At 48.3% G+C, this 18,348-nt stretch overlaps 2 protein-coding genes across 3 annotated transcripts in view; one reads left to right on the forward strand and one right to left on the reverse strand.

Annotated features, from left to right (window-relative positions):
• VILL (villin like) overlaps window positions 1–13,109 on the forward strand; it is a 39,576-nt gene extending 26,467 nt beyond the window's left edge. Inside the window, exons 11-20 of the mRNA XM_017828675.1 lie at window positions 35–135; window positions 412–549; window positions 1,070–1,228; window positions 2,092–2,271; window positions 3,221–3,366; window positions 4,044–4,188; window positions 4,841–5,029; window positions 6,924–6,992; window positions 7,870–8,127; window positions 9,488–13,109. Of these exons, the coding sequence (XP_017684164.1) occupies window positions 35–135; window positions 412–549; window positions 1,070–1,228; window positions 2,092–2,271; window positions 3,221–3,366; window positions 4,044–4,188; window positions 4,841–5,029; window positions 6,924–6,992; window positions 7,870–8,127; window positions 9,488–9,601 (1,499 nt within the window). The 3' untranslated portion in view covers window positions 9,602–13,109. The remainder of the gene's footprint in view (window positions 1–34; window positions 136–411; window positions 550–1,069; window positions 1,229–2,091; window positions 2,272–3,220; window positions 3,367–4,043; window positions 4,189–4,840; window positions 5,030–6,923; window positions 6,993–7,869; window positions 8,128–9,487) is intronic.
• Window positions 13,110–13,453: 344 nt separating this feature from the next.
• PLCD1 (phospholipase C delta 1) overlaps window positions 13,454–18,348 on the reverse strand; it is a 52,005-nt gene continuing 47,110 nt past the window's right edge. For both annotated transcript variants that reach the window (XM_017828677.1, XM_017828676.1), the window contains exons 12-15: window positions 17,975–18,153; window positions 17,301–17,433; window positions 14,837–14,986; window positions 13,454–14,520 (exon numbers count right to left, since the gene is read on the reverse strand). In XM_017828677.1, the coding sequence (XP_017684166.1) occupies window positions 14,429–14,520; window positions 14,837–14,986; window positions 17,301–17,433; window positions 17,975–18,153 (554 nt within the window). In that variant the 3' untranslated portion in view covers window positions 13,454–14,428. The remainder of the gene's footprint in view (window positions 14,521–14,836; window positions 14,987–17,300; window positions 17,434–17,974; window positions 18,154–18,348) is intronic.

Here is an 18,348-nt window from a genome sequence, read left to right on the forward strand (position 1 = left end):
TGGGTCCTTGTTTTTGTTCTGCTGGTGCACACAGCCAAGGTGGAGCAGGTGAAGTTTGACACCACTCAGCTCCATGCCAGGCCAGAGCTGGCAGCTGAGCAGAGGATGGTCGATGATGCCTCTGGGGAGATCGAGGTGAGAGAGCTCCTTTTTCTGATGGAGGGTGCAATGATCAGTGTGTTACCAAACATCACTTGGCCTAGATAAGGGGAAACTAAGGATAGACCTCATGGCAGTCTACAGCTTCCTCACAAGGGGTAGGGGAAGGGCAGGCACTGATCTCTTCTCTCTGCTGACCAGTGACAGGAACTGAGGGAATAGCCTGAAGCTTCAGGAGTCTGTTAGCAACAGGGCTGTGCTCTGTCTTCACCTTGACTCCGCTGCTGCTCACCAAGATGTTTCTTTTACCAGGTGTGGAGGATTGAGGACTTGCAAATGCAGCCAGTGAATCCCAAGACATACGGGCAGTTCTATGGGGGCGATTGCTACCTGGTCCTGTACACCTACCTGAGATCAGGCAGGCCCCACTATGTCCTCTACATGTGGCAGGTAGGTCAAACTAGAGCAGAAGGGACTGTCCTGTGTCTGCTATAGAAGCCTAAAGCTGAAGGAAGCAGTTGCACAGAAAAATCCCAACTCAAGCATCCAGAAGAATTCAGGTACCCTTTGCTTATCAGTTGTCCATTTCAAATGTCTCAAGCTGAGCTTTGTAGGCAGCATGGACACTGATCCCATGCTGGCATCAGGCTGAGAGCCAGCAAAGTCAGAGTGAAGGATTATGGGGCTTACAATGCTCAGGTCAAACTTGGAAGTCAGACTGTCCCTTAAAGCCTCAGTTCCTGGAATTTTGTGGATATATGAACATCTCTGCTTTCCTTTTTTAAATATTATTTCCCTCCCGTGGAATGCAGAAGGAAACTTGAAAAATGGGATGCTAAAGTCTGCAAAACCAGAATGTGAGGGAAATTTAAATATCTGGAAGTTTTAACTCTGACATTCCATGCTTGGAACTGGCAAGACGTTCCGTTGTGTCACCTCTAATCCCACGTGTCACCTCTCTGTTCCCCAGGGCCGCCACGCCTCTGTGGATGAAATCACTGCCTGTGCCCTCAATGCCATCGAGCTGGACAAGAAATATGGGGACGAGGCCGTGCAGGTGCGGGTGACGATGGGCAAGGAGCCCAGACACTTCCTGGCCATCTTCAAGGGCAAGCTGGTCATCTACGAGGTAACGTGGCTTTGTGAGTGTGGGCAAAGGGAAGCACCAGCGATGGCTTGGCAGCTGCAATGGAAATAATCCAGAAAAACATGGGCTGATACTCAGGAATGGAGCTTGCCAGGTCTGCACAGGCTGGCAGATGGAACATTCCTAGTACTTCCCAAGTAGTGTGAACACCGTTTGTGTAAACACAGTCCTGGACTGACCCAGACTCCACTGTCCACCCCTGAGCTCCAGCACTGATGTGTGTAGTTCTTTCCAACTCTACCCCAAAATACTCTGCAGAGTTAGAATAAGGCAATCACCCTGTGATTTACAGAAAGTGCCATCCAGAGAGGGTCCTCCAAAATATCCTACAGCCATGATTTGACAATTCAAATCGTCCCTCACTGAATTATATCGTGTTAACTACCAACCCACTTCACTAGCTGCTGTGGCTGCTGACATCTGTGGTGGAGACACTGCAAGTGTCTTTGGAGGAGGGGGATTACCTCAGCTGTCAGTGCTGGTTCCACTACACAGCTTCCATGGTGGGTGTTGAGCTAAGCTGAGCACAGCTGGAAATCAGAGTCCAGCTGCCTTGCCCACTCTGCATGCCAAATGCTTTACAGAAAATAAGATCTGCTCACATGGAGTTTCAGCATCTTGATGGGAGCTGATCAAGACTCCATAATTAGTGGAAGTTTTGCCATGTGGGTTTCATTCTGACCTGGGACCAGAATGTGTTTGGATTTCCTCACAGGAGCATGGTCCATAATTGCAGCAGTGGGGAAGGGCTGTGAGCACAAAAGCCTTCATTGAATCAGTGGCACCCTGGATCTGTGTGTTCCTCTTCACTTCCCAGCACCATCCTTCCCTCTGTTCCCCTGCAGGGTGGGACCAGCCGGGCTCAGAAAAGCGCTCCCGAGCCAGCGATCCGCCTCTTCCAGGTGAGGGGCACGGATGAGGTGAACACAAAGGCCACAGAGGTGCCAGCCAGAGCCTCCTCCCTCAACTCCAACGATGTCTTCCTGCTGACCACCAGCCAAGTCTGCTACCTGTGGTGTGGGAAGGTGAGGCTGCAGAGACACCGGGGGAGGTGGCTGAAGGAAATCTGAAATTGCTGATGTGGGGCTTGAGTCTCCTCCCTCCACTGAGTTGTGGAGGTGAACCCTTGGGCAGGTGGCCAAGGATTGGAGAAATGGCCTCCTTGAGTTGCGTCAGGGAAGGTTTAGATTAGATATTATGAGAAACTTCTTCACAAAAGGGGTTGATAGGGAAGTGGGGGAGTTACCATCCCTGGAAGTATTAAAAAAAATATATGGATGTGGCATGCAAAGACATGGTTTAGTGGTGAACACGGTGGTTCTGGGTTGATGGTTGAACTTGATGATCTTGGAGGTCTTTTCTGATCTTAGTGATTCTGTGGTTCTATGAGAAAGGTGCACCCAGGAGGCTCCAGAGGCTCCATCTGTGGAGAATCAGGAGGAACACAGCCTCTACAAAGACAACTTAAGTTGTAGTTAGCCTCACCTTAATTTAGATGTTCATACAGCTTTCAGATGAATAAATCACCCCAGATTTTCCAACTGTAAGAAATAAGCCAGGATGTTCATTTATCCTGTTTTAGTCACAGGTTTCAGGATGAGGTGGTGGATCAAACTGAAGCAGAAGGGTTGCTCAGAGCAGTTGTGGCTGCCCCATCCCTGGAGGTGTTCAAGGCCAAGTTGGATGGGGATATGAGCAACCTGGTCTAGTGAAAGGTGTCCCTGCCCATGGCAGGGGGTGGGAACAAGATGATCTTTAATGTATTTTCCAACAAAAAGCATTTTGGCATTTTGTGACTTTTGCTCTAGACTGCACTGAATGTCCCTTCAAGGACTAGAAATGGGTTCTGAGTGACCAGCTCAAAAGCTTTCAAGCAGGTCTAAAACTCTCCAGAGGACCAAGCCAGCTTTCCCCCACAGGTAAGTTTTGCCAGTCTGACCCTAATTCCACCTCAATCTTACGGTCTGCACACAGGGATGCAGCGGAGATGAGCGGGAGATGGCAAAGATGGTAGCTGACATCGTTTCCAGACGGGACAAGCACACCATTTTGGAAGGACAAGAGCCAGCAGAGTTCTGGGAAGCTCTGGGAGGCAAAGCACCTTATGCCAGTGAAAAGAGGTAATAGTGACCTGCTTGTTCCTCTGGGCCTTGCCAGGGAACTTTAAGCCAGGGATCAAAACTTGGCAGGATAGTGTCCTCACTAAAAGGAGCACAAGGTCAGAATATCACCAAAAGCTTGGTCAGAAACCAGACTGAGATGACTCTTCCTTAGATTTTGGTTCAGGCCTTCTGTGTAGTAGGAGCTGTAGATCCAAACCCTGCAGACAAGGATGTGCTACATCCTCCTTTCCCCACAGTAAACTCACCCCATATCTCATCATAAGGGCTACAGGAACCACATGCTCCATTTCAAGCCATCATTAGCTTTATGAGCAGCCCCAGAAGACTCATGAGACTGGAGCCTGCCTGTGAACAACCTGGATTTCTCCAGCCTTCTGGGCAGGTGATGGGTTCCTTTGCAACCAAGTGATCTGATCTGGGTTTCACCTGACATCAGGTTCATCTCCACAATGAGAGAAGGGCTCTGCTTTTGCCCTCTTTGGGTGGAGAAACAGTTACCTTTAAAAATCATTAAAATTGCCCTTGAGATCTGACTTTCAGGACCTCAGATGGCTGTTGCAGTGTTCCACCCCTTCCTTCAAGGCCATGAAGGAAGCATCAGGGCCCTGCAGGAGGCCACGAGGGAAAAATTTCCTTCTCTCTCGGTTTTTCTTCCCCTGCCATGCGTGAGGAAGGTTCCAAGAGCAGATCACACACTACCAGCCTCGCCTCTTCGAGTGCTCCAACCAGACGGGCCGGTTCATCATGACGGAGGTGGTGGGCTTCTGCCAGGAGGACCTGGATGAAGATGATGTCATGCTGCTGGACACATGGGAAGAGGTCAGCACAGGTCTCCCTCCCCTTCTGCCCAGATGTATTTTCAAACAGGTTATGGCTTTAATTGGTTTGAATCCATCACTCAGTGTGAAACCAAGGGTGATATGCCTTCTGTCCCATCTCCAAACCCTTCATGGTGCTTGGATGGACATCCAGTTCTTCTCACCCAGGGACAGCACAGGTGAGGGAGGCAGCATTGCCAGACTTCTTTCAGAAAAGTGAAAATTGAGACACTTGGTCCATGCCTTCCTCCAAGGTGAGAAGAGTTGGACCTGCTCTGGTCTTTTCCAGCTTATACAAGGAGGTGGCACCCAAAAACACTCCCCTTCACTTCCCAGCACCAGTAGTGATGACTTGCTTTAGGTTATGGAAAACTGTCTCCAGGAATTTTCTTTCTGAAGTGGATCCATGCAAGGACAGGGTTCAGCTACCTTGAAACACGCAGAGCTGTTACCTGAAATATTTATGCTTTGTGCCCGTCTCAGAAGCAAAATCCTTCTTGGTCGGAATTAAATCTGGAATCAAAGTCACAAGGGACTATTGGAAAAGCACGTTTCCAATCTTATCTCTGCTGCCATTGGCAGGGGAGAACAAACAACCCTATCTGCACAGGTCCCAAGGACTCACTGATCTCCAGAACCTTCTCTCCTTGCAGATTTTCCTTTGGGTTGGCAAAGCCTCCAACGAATACGAGAGGAAGGAGGCCATTGCCTCAGCTAAGGAGTATCTCAAGACCCATCCGGCAGGGAGAGACTTGGCAACCCCGATAATCCTGGTGAAGCAGGGCTACGAACCCCTCAACTTCACAGGGTGGTTCAACGCTTGGGACCCCTACAAATGGAGCGTAAGTTGCTGGGAAAGCCCTGTGGTGAGCATGCACACAGGCTCAGCAGTGCTTAAAGGGCATTCTTCTCAGTGGATGTATGATACGGGGAGTGAAACCTCACTAGGACATGTCCTGAGCTTCACAGAGTCACAGAATGGCTTGGGTTGGAAAGGACCTTAAAGCTCACCTAGTTCCAAGCCCCCCCCACCATGGGCAGAGACACGAGTTTCTGGTGTCTGAGCAGCAGGTTCCTGGTTCCTGAGCGGCTTCACCTGCCCCTTCACCGGCAAAAAGTACCTGTTTGGTGAAACTGAGTCTTTTTCAGATATGTGCACTTGAATTCACAATATTCACATTTTTATTTAAAAAAAGATCATGTTCCAAATCATGTTTGTGATTTCAGCCAAAAAGGGGTCAGGGCTGCGAGTGTTAAAATTAAGTTCAGAGTGAAGACAGAAGCTTCCCCCCACCCCATCATAAAGAAAATTGGGGAAAAAAATGTTCATTTCTCAAAATGCAGCCACAGAGTAAAATTTATGACCCAGCTTTAAGGGCGAATTGTGGTGAAATGAAAGATGTGAGCAGACAGGTCTCATGTTCAGGTTTGTGGAATGCCCATCAGAGCCCAGGAGCTCCTGAGCAAGGTCACCCTTGGTCCCTACACATGAGCCTTCCTCTCAAACCCTGATGTACAAATACCAGCTCTTTGCTACATAGAAATGGCAACCTGCCCCAGGAGATGCCTGGGAATTAAAAAAAGAGTACTTTCTCTCCTCTTTCAAACACATGGGCTTCAAATAATTTTAGGAGCATAATGTGGAGTAGGGATTTGCTCATGTGACCTGTGCTTAAAGCCTCACCAGGACTCTGGTTGGTGAGAGGAAGGAGCGATGCACTGGGACGGCGTGGAGGCCCCCAGGACTGCAGGAAAACTCTTACAGGGATATTTTATTTCCTGCATCTGGGTTTGCATCTTCTTTCTTAGTGGTAGTAGAGAGCCTGTCTTGACAGCTGGATCTGCACAGATAAGACAGCAACTCCCAGAGCAATGACCCTTAAAACAATGCTGATGCTTAGAACAAAGGTCAAAACTTGTGGATTTGGTTTGTTGGTGTTCTTTTTTTTCTGAGGAACTGCTGAAAAACAAGGATGCAGCTCATAAAATATGTGGCTCTAAAAATATCCCCTGTAGGCAGATTCAGCAACTACAGACAAGTCATCCAAACTGTTGACATCCCAGAAACATCTGGTGTATGTTCATTGCTCAGTTTTGGGTCTAAATCTGTTTTCTCTGCAGTCCATGTGTTCATGTTGTTTGTTCTTGTTGGGAAACTTTCTTGGATGATTCTGTTAAGAACTGACATCTCCTGGCTGCTTAGGAAAACACAGTCATGAGCTTTGCCAATATATCCAGTATATTCCTTTCTTTTTTTTTTTTTCCAATAAATACCAGGTAGCTCATAATACATGGCACCGAATTATAAAAAGTCAGGGACTGAGGCTTTGAAAAATCCGTTGATTTAGGTAAATGATTCAAGGAAGGGGAAAAAAGGAATAACATTTGATCCCTAATTTTCACGCATTGCAAGATTCATTTAAAATGTAAGAGATTTAAACTTAGCCGTAAATATGATTTCTCTTCATTTGCCCTCTGCTCTCTAAACCTGTCTTTTAAATTTCCTGGTTTCACCTGTTATTGTAAAGCTGCAAGGGCTAAAGTCAGTTTGTTTCTTTGTTTTCAAGGGAAAGCTCAGGCCCTGACAGTCTCCTGAGTCCAGGGGCTGAGGTTTGCAGAGCTGCCACCTCAGTGAGCACCTCTGGACTTTAAAATTCGTTGTCTACTGACCCTGTTAGAGACCAGGAGCGTGGGCTAAAGGCAGCCCATGCTTCCTACAATTCTCTTTCCCTTTAGGATGGCAAGACCTATGAGGAGATGAAGAACAGCTTGGGAGATGTGTCAGCTATATCCGAGATCAAAGTGGTGAGTTGTGTTGGGAACACCTGGAGCACCACCACGTCCCCCAGCCTGCTCTCATGAAGGAGAGGACATCAGGGTCAGAGCAGGGATGGGGACCTCAGGCCGCCAGGATCAGAGCTGTGCACCTCTGTGGTAAAGCAGATGGAGATGTGATAAATAACACATAAATACACCCAGACCTCCTGGGCCTTTTCCAGACCTGCCCGGAGGCATCTGTGAGCAGAACATTGCCTAGCTGCTTTAATGCAGAACAAATACAGGTGTGTGCAGCTGTAAGAGTGGGCAGTGAAGTGTTGTGTGAGTAGTTGGCAGTGGTGGAGCCCCTGAGACCTCAGGTAAGGGCCCCCTGGTCAAGAAGGGCATAGCCCGGTGGAGCATCCTCCAAAGCACAGAGGAAATGAGGTCCCAGCAGTCCCAAATGCAATTGTCACATGGTTCAGTTCTTCCCTGGGCACGGTCAGGATGAAGGCTGGAAGGAAGTGGCAGGTTTGGATGAGGAGAGATGGCCCATCAAGGATGGGTATGCAGGTAGTTTCGAGGTTTTAGACATGGTAGACATCTAATCTCACCTTCTGTCCTCCCACATGTACCTTCCCCTGATGTTATCTTGAGAAGAATGAGACTGCTGTAAGTATCCTCAGCTATTTCTAAGAGCTCTCATTAGTGTGTGCTTTTAGCAGTCCTAACATCAAGGTGTAGCATTTGTGGAGGTGCTGGACTAATGCTTTAGTTGGGCCTTTCTCCTCGCTGCTTTGGAGCTACAGATAGTCTGTGCCAGAAATAGTCCCCCACAACCCCAATGGAGAGAAATATCCTGGGATAATCCCCAACTTGCTCTACCAGAGCATCTTGTCTTGACATGTTTTCCTCCGTTTGGCAGGACCTTAACAACATCAGCCTGAACAAGAGGACCCTCAGCGTGACCAGCTTGGCCAGTTCAAGCAATCCAAATGCTTCCTCGGAGTATAAATCCCACTTCAACCACAGTGACAGCAACAGCTACAGCAACAGCAGCAACTACAACAGCAACAGCAGCCCTTCCCTGATGCCCAATGGTGAAGGAGTTTACTCCCGAGAGGTGCTGATGAACAGGACGGTGGATGAACTTCCAGAGGGTGTGGATCCCACTAGAAAAGAGGTGACAGCATTGCTGGTTTGATGCCTTTGTAGCTTAACCTGGAAGTTTACTCGTTGGATAAGTGTAGTAGTACTTTAGAATAAAAAGTGCTGCTTCAGACTCAAGGAGATACTGGCTGGACACACAGGTCTCATCAAAAGGAGGAGCTTCACGTGAGAGGAAATTCACAGACTCACAGAATGGCCTGGGTCGGAAGGGACCTTAAAGATCCCCTAGTTCCAACCTCCCTGCCGTGGACAGGGACACCTTGTGGTGGTTTTACCCTAAAATGAAGTAATTCTATTTTTTGTGGCCCAAAAATGAATTTTAAGTAGCAATTTTTTTAAAAAGAAAATATAAAATGCTTTCTTCTGGTAGGGTTGTTTTGCTCTGTCCTTGGAGGAATCTAAAGTAGGATTCCTGTGGGACAAGCTGACACAGCTGAGAACGAAGCCAGGATTTGCATTTTGCTTGGGCTGCAGGTGAATGTTTTCATTTGAAACTCCTTCCAGAAGGGATATTTTTCCTCTTCTTTCTTTTTTTTTTTTAATTTAATTTTTTTTTTTTTTTTGCTTTTAATCTTTTAATTTAATTTTTTTTTTTATTTTGTCAGAAACCTTGCATCTCAGCAATTTGCAATTTCAGGAGAAATGACACATCTCAGATTTCCCATCAGCCCGAGGATTTTGGCAATGTCTGTAGCTGGGTCCAAGCAAGCTGATGGGAGAGACACAGGGTTGATTCCCTCTACTCCCTGCAACCCATGTTTGACCCATGTCTTGCCCAACACCCACAGCCAGAGACACAAATCTACAGCTGGGCTGTACATGAGCTCTTTCTTCTGCCCAAAATGCCAGGAAAAAACTCAGCCTACACTTCCCACAGGGTCTTTCTTGGTATTCCTGATGACCCTGCTATCTGCAACCCATTTGTCTTTCCAGCAATGGGAGTGAACATTTACAATGGAATATTTGAGGGGAGGGAACTTAGTGAGAGGGAGATGCTTTCACTGTGAATCACTTGCTAAGAAACCACCCAAAACTTTGGCCAGCAGAACTTCTCTGATGGACTATAAATTGTCCTGGCCACAGAATGATTAGCAGGGACTGAATTCCAGCCACAAGCATGCTAAATCCTCAAAACCAGAGCATCCCTTTGGGCTGGTGGGCTTTTATTCCCCTGGTGCTTTGGGAAGTGGGATGAGGAACAGTTGCTGGGATGTTCCACTTCCCAGCACAAGGACAGGCAGCTGGACAGGAGCTGCTGGCCTGGAGTCAGATATCAGCACTGGCATGGTGAGGAAGGGATGCAGCCTATGGAGGTGTCCCAGCCTCTACAAAAGCCAAAGCTGACCTCTCCTTGCTCTCTCCTCCTGCTGCAGTTCTATCTCTCCGATGCCGATTTCCACGATATCTTTGGGAAGTCCAAGGAGGAGTTCTACCAGATGCCCAAATGGAAGCAGCAGAACGAGAAGAAACAGTGTGGACTCTTCTGAGACCGCAGGGGCCATCCAGCATCCAGTGACTCTGGGACCAACCCTTGCCCTCTTAGGAGCTGCAGGGAAGAAGAGCAGGCATTTGCTCAGCGAACCCAGCCCAACATCCCAACCAGGCCCAGCTCCAATGCAGTTATCCCAGCAGCCACTGCTCAGGGGATGGCTCCTTCCTGCAAACCCAGAATGCCAGGAGGCGAAACCTTTTGCTGGAACAGCTTGGCAGGATGTTTTTGCCTCTTCCCGACACTTTATTGCTGATAGCCACGAAGACAAGTGTGTGCCACACAACTGTATTGTAGCCTCTTCTTTCATTTCCCTTTTGCAAATCGCCACGTGCACAAGGTCATGATATCCCTTCGTTTGTAGAAGTTTAAGATTAGGCAAGACAAAGGCCATTTGCAGCTGCTGTGTAAATGCTGGGTGGGGAAAGGAGGGGGAACCCCTAAGAGGATAGAGGGGGGAGCCTTGAGGCTGGGAAAAAGGTAATGGAGTAGCCAGATGTCCAATGGAGTAGTCCATGGAGTGACACCAGACAGTTCTTCCCCTTCTCACCTTGTAGAAAAACTACCCACCAAAGAACAGCAAGAATCAGTTGTAGACTAACAGGCATAGATATCCCAGGGCAGGTAAAACACAGGGGAACCTGGTTCGGAAAAAAAAGCACTTATTACAAATATGTTTATTAGCTGATCTATTTCAAGGGCTACGCACAAATGCTGATTTTGTCTGCCATGCAAGACTCTATCTACTTTTTCCTCATTCAGACAGCATCTGCAATCTCACCTGGCCTCCCTGAGCTCAGCCAGGTGAATGTGAGAGTCCACCTGCCCGAAGACCAGAGGCTTGAGGAAGCCAGGAGGGTTTTGGGTACATCCTGAGGCAGAGCATGTCCTGCTGAAGGTTTTATCAGGGCTCCATCCCTGTGATGCCCATGGGGCTGAGGGGTGCCTGGTCCACACTGTTGGCTCTGACTAGGGAGGGTGGCAGGAAATGTGAGAGTGATCAGTGATTAAGGGATACAACTGTAACCTAAAGGAAGAAATACCTGTTTAAAAACTCAGACAGTGTGGTTTTGCAGCTTTACTCCATTTCCAGCCTGACCAGTGATTCCAAATAAACATCCAGCAGCAGCATTTTTAAGTGTCCTTGATCAGCGCGTGGGGTAGGATGACAGTAGATAAAAGCTCTGCAGTGCTACAGATCCTTCAGACACCTGGTCATCAGTGGAATTCTGGATTTTTTTGAAAAAAAAGAACTGAGGAGATGGGGCCCCTTCTGTTCCCTGACACCACAGCCAGGACAGTTTGTCTCCCCATGCCCATGCCTTCTCCTGAAGCCTCCCATTGCCCATGAGCAGCAGTGCCTGACTGCCCACCCCTGCTGCGGGGGTGTGGGGATGGAGCTGAGGAGCTGCAGGCTCCTCATTGAGGAGGAGCAAAGAGCTCTTACTCAAAACCCAGGACCATTGCACTGAAGTGTCACCATCTGGCTGGGCTGGAGCCGGGACCTCCAGGTGATGGGGTCTTCTGGACAGATCTCTGTGTTTAAGAATTGGCAGTTACTTCATATAAGCCCCAACCCCATCATTTACCTCTGTGTTCCTGCCACCACTTTTGCCCATTTCTGCTTGAGGGTTCAGCCCAAAACCCATTGAAACTGCCTGTGCAGAGTAAGTTAAGCACCAAGCAGAGACACAAATCAGCCGAATTACCTGTGTGATTGCTCCCGTTGTGCTCACATGAGGTGCAATCAGTGCACATTATCCATGTTTCAGCCTCCATTGCCACTGCTGGAAGCAGCAATATTTGCCTCACCCCGCTGTGCCACGCTCCTGCCAGCTCCTAAATTAAGGAATTGCATGTGCTCCTCAGTAAGTTGCAGGAGTGCCACCTACCAGCCCCGACTGTGGGCCTAACGAGCTTCACACAATCAAATGAAGAGCAGCCAAACTATAGTCAGATTAGGGAGATTAGGTCAGTGTGCTACAAATTGCTTTAATTCCTGCAGCCACAATGCTCACCAACACAAGCAGAGCACTCCTGCCAGCAGTAGGAAACCTGCATGGGATTTTACAGATCATAGATCCATCTGACACTTGGGCCTGATGGAAACTACTGCTGTTCTCCTCTTCTCATGGCAGAGTGGTTTTTACTCTCTGCCTCTGATTTCTAAAGGAAAGATCCTCACCCACATCCTCCTTTTCACGCCGTTTGCTGCTTTTGCTGTGGCATCTGGTGGGCCATGACCTGTTTCTGCTGCTCTTTTCCTCAAAGCTCCCCTACAGTGGGGCTCCAACACTTTCTAATATGCTCAGAGATGAGGTTCCTTGATAATGACATGGACCACATCCCTTCCTTTTGGGAAGGAGACCTCATAGAATTGTTCATCGTGCTCTGCTCCGTCCCATCTCCATCTCAGCTACGTTCCCATCTGGTTCCAGTATTTTCCCCCAACTGTTCCTACCTGATGAGGGGTGTTTTCTCTTCCCATGGATCTTGCCTGACTTTATTTAAGTGTGCAACAGGCAGAGGAAAACCCAGCCTCTCTGTGATCCACCTAAGCCCACCCAGGCCCTGGATGGTGTGGTCCTGCCCCCACACCTCTCCCAACACCCTCTCCCCCACTTTCCTATTGCTGGCCACAGCAGGCAAGTGAGGGCTTTAACTCAAATAATCCAACTGAAATCTAATCCTGCAACCCAAAAAATGCAAATAATGTGTTTGCAGCCAACCCAGTGGGTTGATATGACTTCACAGAATAACAATCACAGAATGGTTTGGGTTGGGAGGGACCTCAAAGATCATCCAGTTCCAACCCCCCTGCCATGGGCAGGGACACCTTCCACTAGACCAGTTTGCTCCAAACCCCATCCACCCCGGCCTTGAACATTTCCAGGGATGGGGCATCCACAACTCCTCTGGGAAACCTGTACAAGCCCCTCGCCATCCTCACAGGGAAGAATTTCTTTCTAACCTGCCCCGTGAGAGCTGGTGCTGACACAAGGGAGGGGGGCAGGAACATTTCTGACCACGCCTGCTCTCCCACTGCATGGTGCAAGCTCCCTGCATGGCACAGGGCAGTCCTGGGTGTCCTTTGTCCATGCTTTTTATCCCACTGCTCCTTAAAATGAAATGCTGAGAGCACACTGAGAGCAGGGACTGTGAACACCGGCTGTCCCTGGGGGGGAGTCAAGGCCTGGCTCCAGCCCTGGCCTTCAAATGTGCCTCCAACAACATGCCCCCATCCCAGAGGTGAGTTGAGAGAGCCCATGTCACTGCAGGACACTCTGCTGTGCCTCTCTGGCCTCTCCACTCCTGGATTCTACCACCCACTGGCTGTTAACGCAATACGAGCCTTTGAGGTGTGGATATAATTCACATTTAATTTGGCAACAGTTTACAACATCTCACAATATTGTAGTGAAGAGGAAAAATCAATGTGTCCAGCAATGATTACTGAAGCATAACAAACTCCACAGAGGAGTAAAAGAAACCCAGCTTCACAGCAGGCCCAAGGATCACTAAATCCAGGCTATTTTGGACTCAAAAAATAAGTTGACTGGATTAGGTTTAAAAAGACATTAACATTTTTGGTATCAGCCTGTCCTCTCCACCACCAGGGACTGAAAACCCTAGAAAGCCTGATAACTTAAGAAATTAAGCAGGTCTATCTCCAAATTCATGTGTGCTGCATTCAAGTACGACAAAGAGGCAAATAGTGACAACTAACTGGACTCTTCCAGAATTTTTTTAAATTTTTAATAGTCTAATGCATTGTTAGTAACATAGGTGGCATTTCAAAATATATATTATTTTATTTCAACAATATTCCCTTAACTCTGTAGTTCTACTGGAAGAAAAAAAAAAAATCACTCGTTGCCATAAATACTGAGTTGCTGTTCAAAACACTCCTGTGTGTTTGTGCTGGGTTACCTCTACAGTGCAACTGGGACCGGCTAACATTTACAACATCCACTGCCACTTCCTCTGTGTTTAAAAAATGACATTTTTCTATAAAAACACGCAGTTTTATTGCATTAAAAAAAAAAAATCCCTACTGTCAGTCGAGTGTGTTTCTATGTGTCACCGGCAAAGGTGTTCTCTGAGGTCCCTTTTGAGCGGGGTTTCACTTTGGGTTAGAGGGAAATCTGCCACTCAGCAGCTCCTTTCTCCTTCACAGGGTGAGAGCCCCTTTGAATGCAAAGCAGCCTGGCTGGGAGCCAGGCACACAGGCAGGGTAGTGTTCATGTATTTTTCATTACAACACAAAAGGAAAGCCGAGTTACATAACACGGGCCTTTGTAGTGCAGCTTTCTTTTTTAATCTGTAACAGGGAAGGGGGGAATCGTGTCCCCATTTAAGACTTCATATGGTGAAAGATGGCTGACACCTGCAGCTGCAAGAAGTCACCTGGCGCCTGGCCACTGATTGCAGTGCCAATGGTGGACTTTTCTTCTGGCACAGATGTTGGGTGTTTTGTCCAGATGTCTGACTGAACCCAACCCAAGAGCTGTACTTCACTAAAAAGGAGTCTCTATCCTCTCGCTAAAAGCAACATTAAAAAAATCTAAATAAAGTGAACTAAAAACACAGCTGGATTGGTCGAACAGGTACAAAAGGATTCGTCTCAACAGCAGCAGTGGGATGTTTCCAGCACGCAGAAGGGAGAAGGTCGATGGCTGTTTCACATCGGGGTCCTACGGAGCACCGTGTGCTGCTCCAGGGAAGGTGCTGGGGATTGGCAGGACCCTGACATTGGCAGAGTTCACACACTGAATTCCTTCCAGGTCTGTAACGAGGTTCACTGTGCCCTGAAGGAGCCGAGCTGCTAATCACAGTCCTGGATATTGATGTACACAAAGAGGGTGGAGGAGGAGTACGGGTCTCCGTTCTTGGTTAGAAGATGGATGTGGCGATAACCTGGAAGCAGAGGCACAGATGGAAAGTGGCCTTTAGTCCAGCTGGAAAAACATTTGCTGACATTTGCCAAGACCCTGCAAAAACATCTCCCTTTCTCAGAGTGTTTTGCTCCCAGTATCCCACAGAACAGGCAGATCCAAGAGGCTTTGATATGCTCACAGCCACTGGGGACAAGGGGGGCCCTTCCCTAGAGACAGTGTTATCAGCTGCCCAAATAATCTGTTCTGACCTGAGGTATGATGAATCTAGAACACTCAGGACACTGGAACTTCCCAAAGGGTTCAGTGGTTGTGAGGAACAGGGAACAGGGCCTTACCTTGCTTCAGGCTCGTGAAGGGAAGGGTGTACTGCCCGATGAAGTCATTCTTGGTCGACATGTCAAAGTCTTCCACCACAAACCGAACCAGGGCAAGTGCAGGGATCTCTATGTCAAATGTAAACTCTTCGTCCCATTTCGGGTTAAAGCCTGGACAACACAGACAAGGATATCAGAGATGTTGGCAGGTAAGGATGGTGGTCAGAGGTGTTGCAAATCAGTGGAGACTCTGCCTGAAAGCCAACCTAATCTGACCCAGGCCAGGGGTCTTAGGAGGTGCCAAGAGCCTTGTTCCCAGCTCCAATACTCATTTGCTCCCTGGTATTAATAAATCCTTCAGCTCAGGCTGCTCGCTGCAGACCTCAGCACCATTGTCCCAGAAGGCAGTGAGGAGCAGGATGGAGGGGAACTCAGCTCTGCTCCATGTACCATCTGGTACATGGATGTCTTTGCTTGCCATTGGACCAGTTGCATATTTTTACAGCCCTAAACCAGGGGAGAGAGGAGAGCTCTGTCTTTGTGTTGTGACGGACTCCTGAGGCCTTAAGCCTCTCCAGCTTCTTGAGATACACCCATCTAACCACCACTCCGTGCCTCATTTCCCCTGTCTGCAAGAAAGGTTAAAGAGGAGTGTCTGATTACAGAAACCATCATCAAGTCTGATAAGGATCATGTGGTTCAGACTCAAAGCAAACAAAACCAAGACCATGGCATCAGATAAGAGGTGGAGAGAAAGCTCAGTGCTCTCTCTCCAGGTCACAGGAGGTGCAGTTCCAACAAACCGCTCCCCAGAAGCAAACAGGAGGAGAGGACATCCTGTTGGAAAACCTGCTGCCATCGGCAGAGCCTGTGCAGAGCAGACCAAGGACAGCAAAACCCTGCTGGTCATGAAGGGTTTGTGGGGGATTCAGTAGGAGACAGGGATCTTTCAGCTGGCCCTGGAGGTGCTGAGAGGGGCCTGAGGACTGTGCCATAGCACAATACCTGTGCTGCATTGGTGTACTTTATTAATCATATTTCTATGATTAAATCAACTGGACTGTTCACACAAAACACATCTGCTCCAGACTCTTCATCCTTGGGGAAAAAAACCTGTTGCTGAACAAAGTGTTGCTCATCCCATGGGAGCAGAAATCATGAAAGCTGAGGGAGAGTCACTGGCCCTGGGACAGTAGGCTTCACTCTAGTGGAATCTGAGGGGGATTCTCAGCCCATCTCAGAGCCACAGTGAGATAGAGATGCTGAGCCAGCAGGTTCCTACAGCCTCTTGAGCTCCATGGTCTGTGTCCTGATCATGCTGTGTCCCAATCTGTCCCACAGCCCCTGCTTCAGTCCCAACGACACAGAATGATAGAATCATTCGGGTTGGAAAAGACCTTTAAGACCATCGAGTCCAGCTGTAAAACATCAAACCAGGTGAGCCGTTGAAGTGTGATCACACATCTGAAACCTCAGCCCATGAAATGCAAACCCCTCTCTGCAGCTGCCTCTTTCCAACATGGATGTTTTCATTGTTTGACTCACTTTCCACTGGACAACAATCCCTCCAGTATCGCTCCACCATCATTCCAGTATTGCTCCAGCCAGCCAAGGGCTGGCAACAGGACTGGGAATGCTGAGCAGCCTTGAGGAAAAGGCCTGGCAGTTCTGAAATGTTCCCTACACGACTTTCACTTGACAGGCTATAAGAATTATTGTAGGTGACGGAAATGGCCGTGAGCTTTAGGAGCCAGGCCAGATTTACTCAAACAGGAAAGAGGAAAAGGGAAACATTGTTAGCAGGGAGGAAAATCTGCATCAGCTTTCTAGCATTTGGCTCTTACTCCAGGCAAAAAATCAGAATGTGTGTGTGTATGTGTTAGTGCAGGAGGCCATAATGTTCAGACCCTCCCTGCACAGAGGGAAGTCACAGCCACATTTGAAATGGTCCTCCATCTTTTGAGATATTCAAAATTCATCTAGGCAATATCCTGAGCAACTTGAGTAAACTTCGAGTATGGTCCTGCTTTAGGCAGGGGCTGGAACAGACACATCCAAAGTCCCATGCAACTTCAATCTTTCATGACGTCATGACACTTTCAGGATAAAATCAGCCCCACAAGAAGCCTTCTCTGGGAATATCATGGTGGGACTCCCTGCAGCCCAGGTCAAACCCAACTCTGTGGAGGTAAAGAGCACTTCCAAAGCTCTAGCTCTGCAAACCCAGCAGCCAGCCTCAAACAACTCAATATGGCTGATGTTGTTTTACAGGGAATTTCTGTCTCCAAATGTCTTAGAGAGAGAAGAGAGGGAAGAACCTCTCAAAGTCCAACAGCACCTCATGTATCTGCTTAGTGTGGGCTGGCTTGCATGCAACCTGGGCAGGTCTGGTCACAGGGCAGCAGCCTTGGCAAGGAACACTCTGCTACATGACATGGAAGAGTTACTATCCCATGGGAGCACAGCTCGGAAGAAAACCCCTTACCATTGTTTTCAATGACTTTGGTCTGTTTCTTGTTGTTATCCTGTTGGACACCATGGATCTCTATCGTCACCTTGGGATCAACAATGGAGTTTTTGCTTTTGTTCACCTTGGGCAGCTGCTGACCAGAGATGATCTGAGGAGGAAACAGAGAAAGAGGTTAGGAACTCATCAGGAGAGGGGGCTCCCTGGAAAATTCCCTCTCCTTCTCCGGGAGCACAGGATCTGCTGTGACAAGTTGGTGCTGCTCTTTCAGAGCCGGTGCTGCTTTTTCAGAGCCGGTGCTGTGACATCCTTCAGAGGAAGCTGTCATGAGTCAAAGCACCTAAGGAACACTGCTCCAGCCCAGCCAGCTGGCTGGGGGACAGGCAACTTTTCTAACTGTCCCCACAGTGATCAGGTGACACTTGGGAACAGCAGAGGTGACTGTTGATTGCACGTCTGCCTGTACGTCTCTGTAACGACAGTGAATATTGTCATTAACCTCTTCTACTGCCCAACACTAAACACGTGAGTGGGTCCCTGGAGGATCAAAGTCCATGAGAGACCCCAGAGGTGGGAAATCAGTAGGGTTACGACAACATTGCCCAGGTGGGACCAGAAGAAGGAGAAGGTACAACCTACACGCCCCCCCGAAGGTGGATGCTACTGAGACGATTCCCGACTTCTATTCTTACTTTAAGCAGGAGCTTCTTCTTTGTCCCCCATGTTCCTTCTGTGATGGATTTTGGATTGAATTTGGTTTGCTCATCCCGGAGGAATTCCGGCTTTAAGACATACCCAGAAAACCCATTGTCCTGGAACCGACCCTGGTAGACATCCATTTCTGTGCCTGCTGTCTGGAAATTCAGGGCAACTGCAACATAAATAAATAAATTCAGCGACTCTCACACAAATCAATGGGAAACTTTTCATACCAATTCTGTTCACATGAAGTTGCACTTCATGGACATAAACATTGGATTTTCCACGCTTCAAAGAGCAGGGATAAACTTTCACCCTCACAGCCTGCTGCCCCTGAGGATTTCTTGCATTCAGAGATGACAGAGAG

This window comes from Lepidothrix coronata, unplaced genomic scaffold (genome assembly GCF_001604755.1).
Source record: "Lepidothrix coronata isolate B3197 unplaced genomic scaffold, Lepidothrix_coronata-1.0 Scaffold151, whole genome shotgun sequence".
NCBI classification, from domain to species: domain Eukaryota; kingdom Metazoa; phylum Chordata; class Aves; order Passeriformes; family Pipridae; genus Lepidothrix; species Lepidothrix coronata.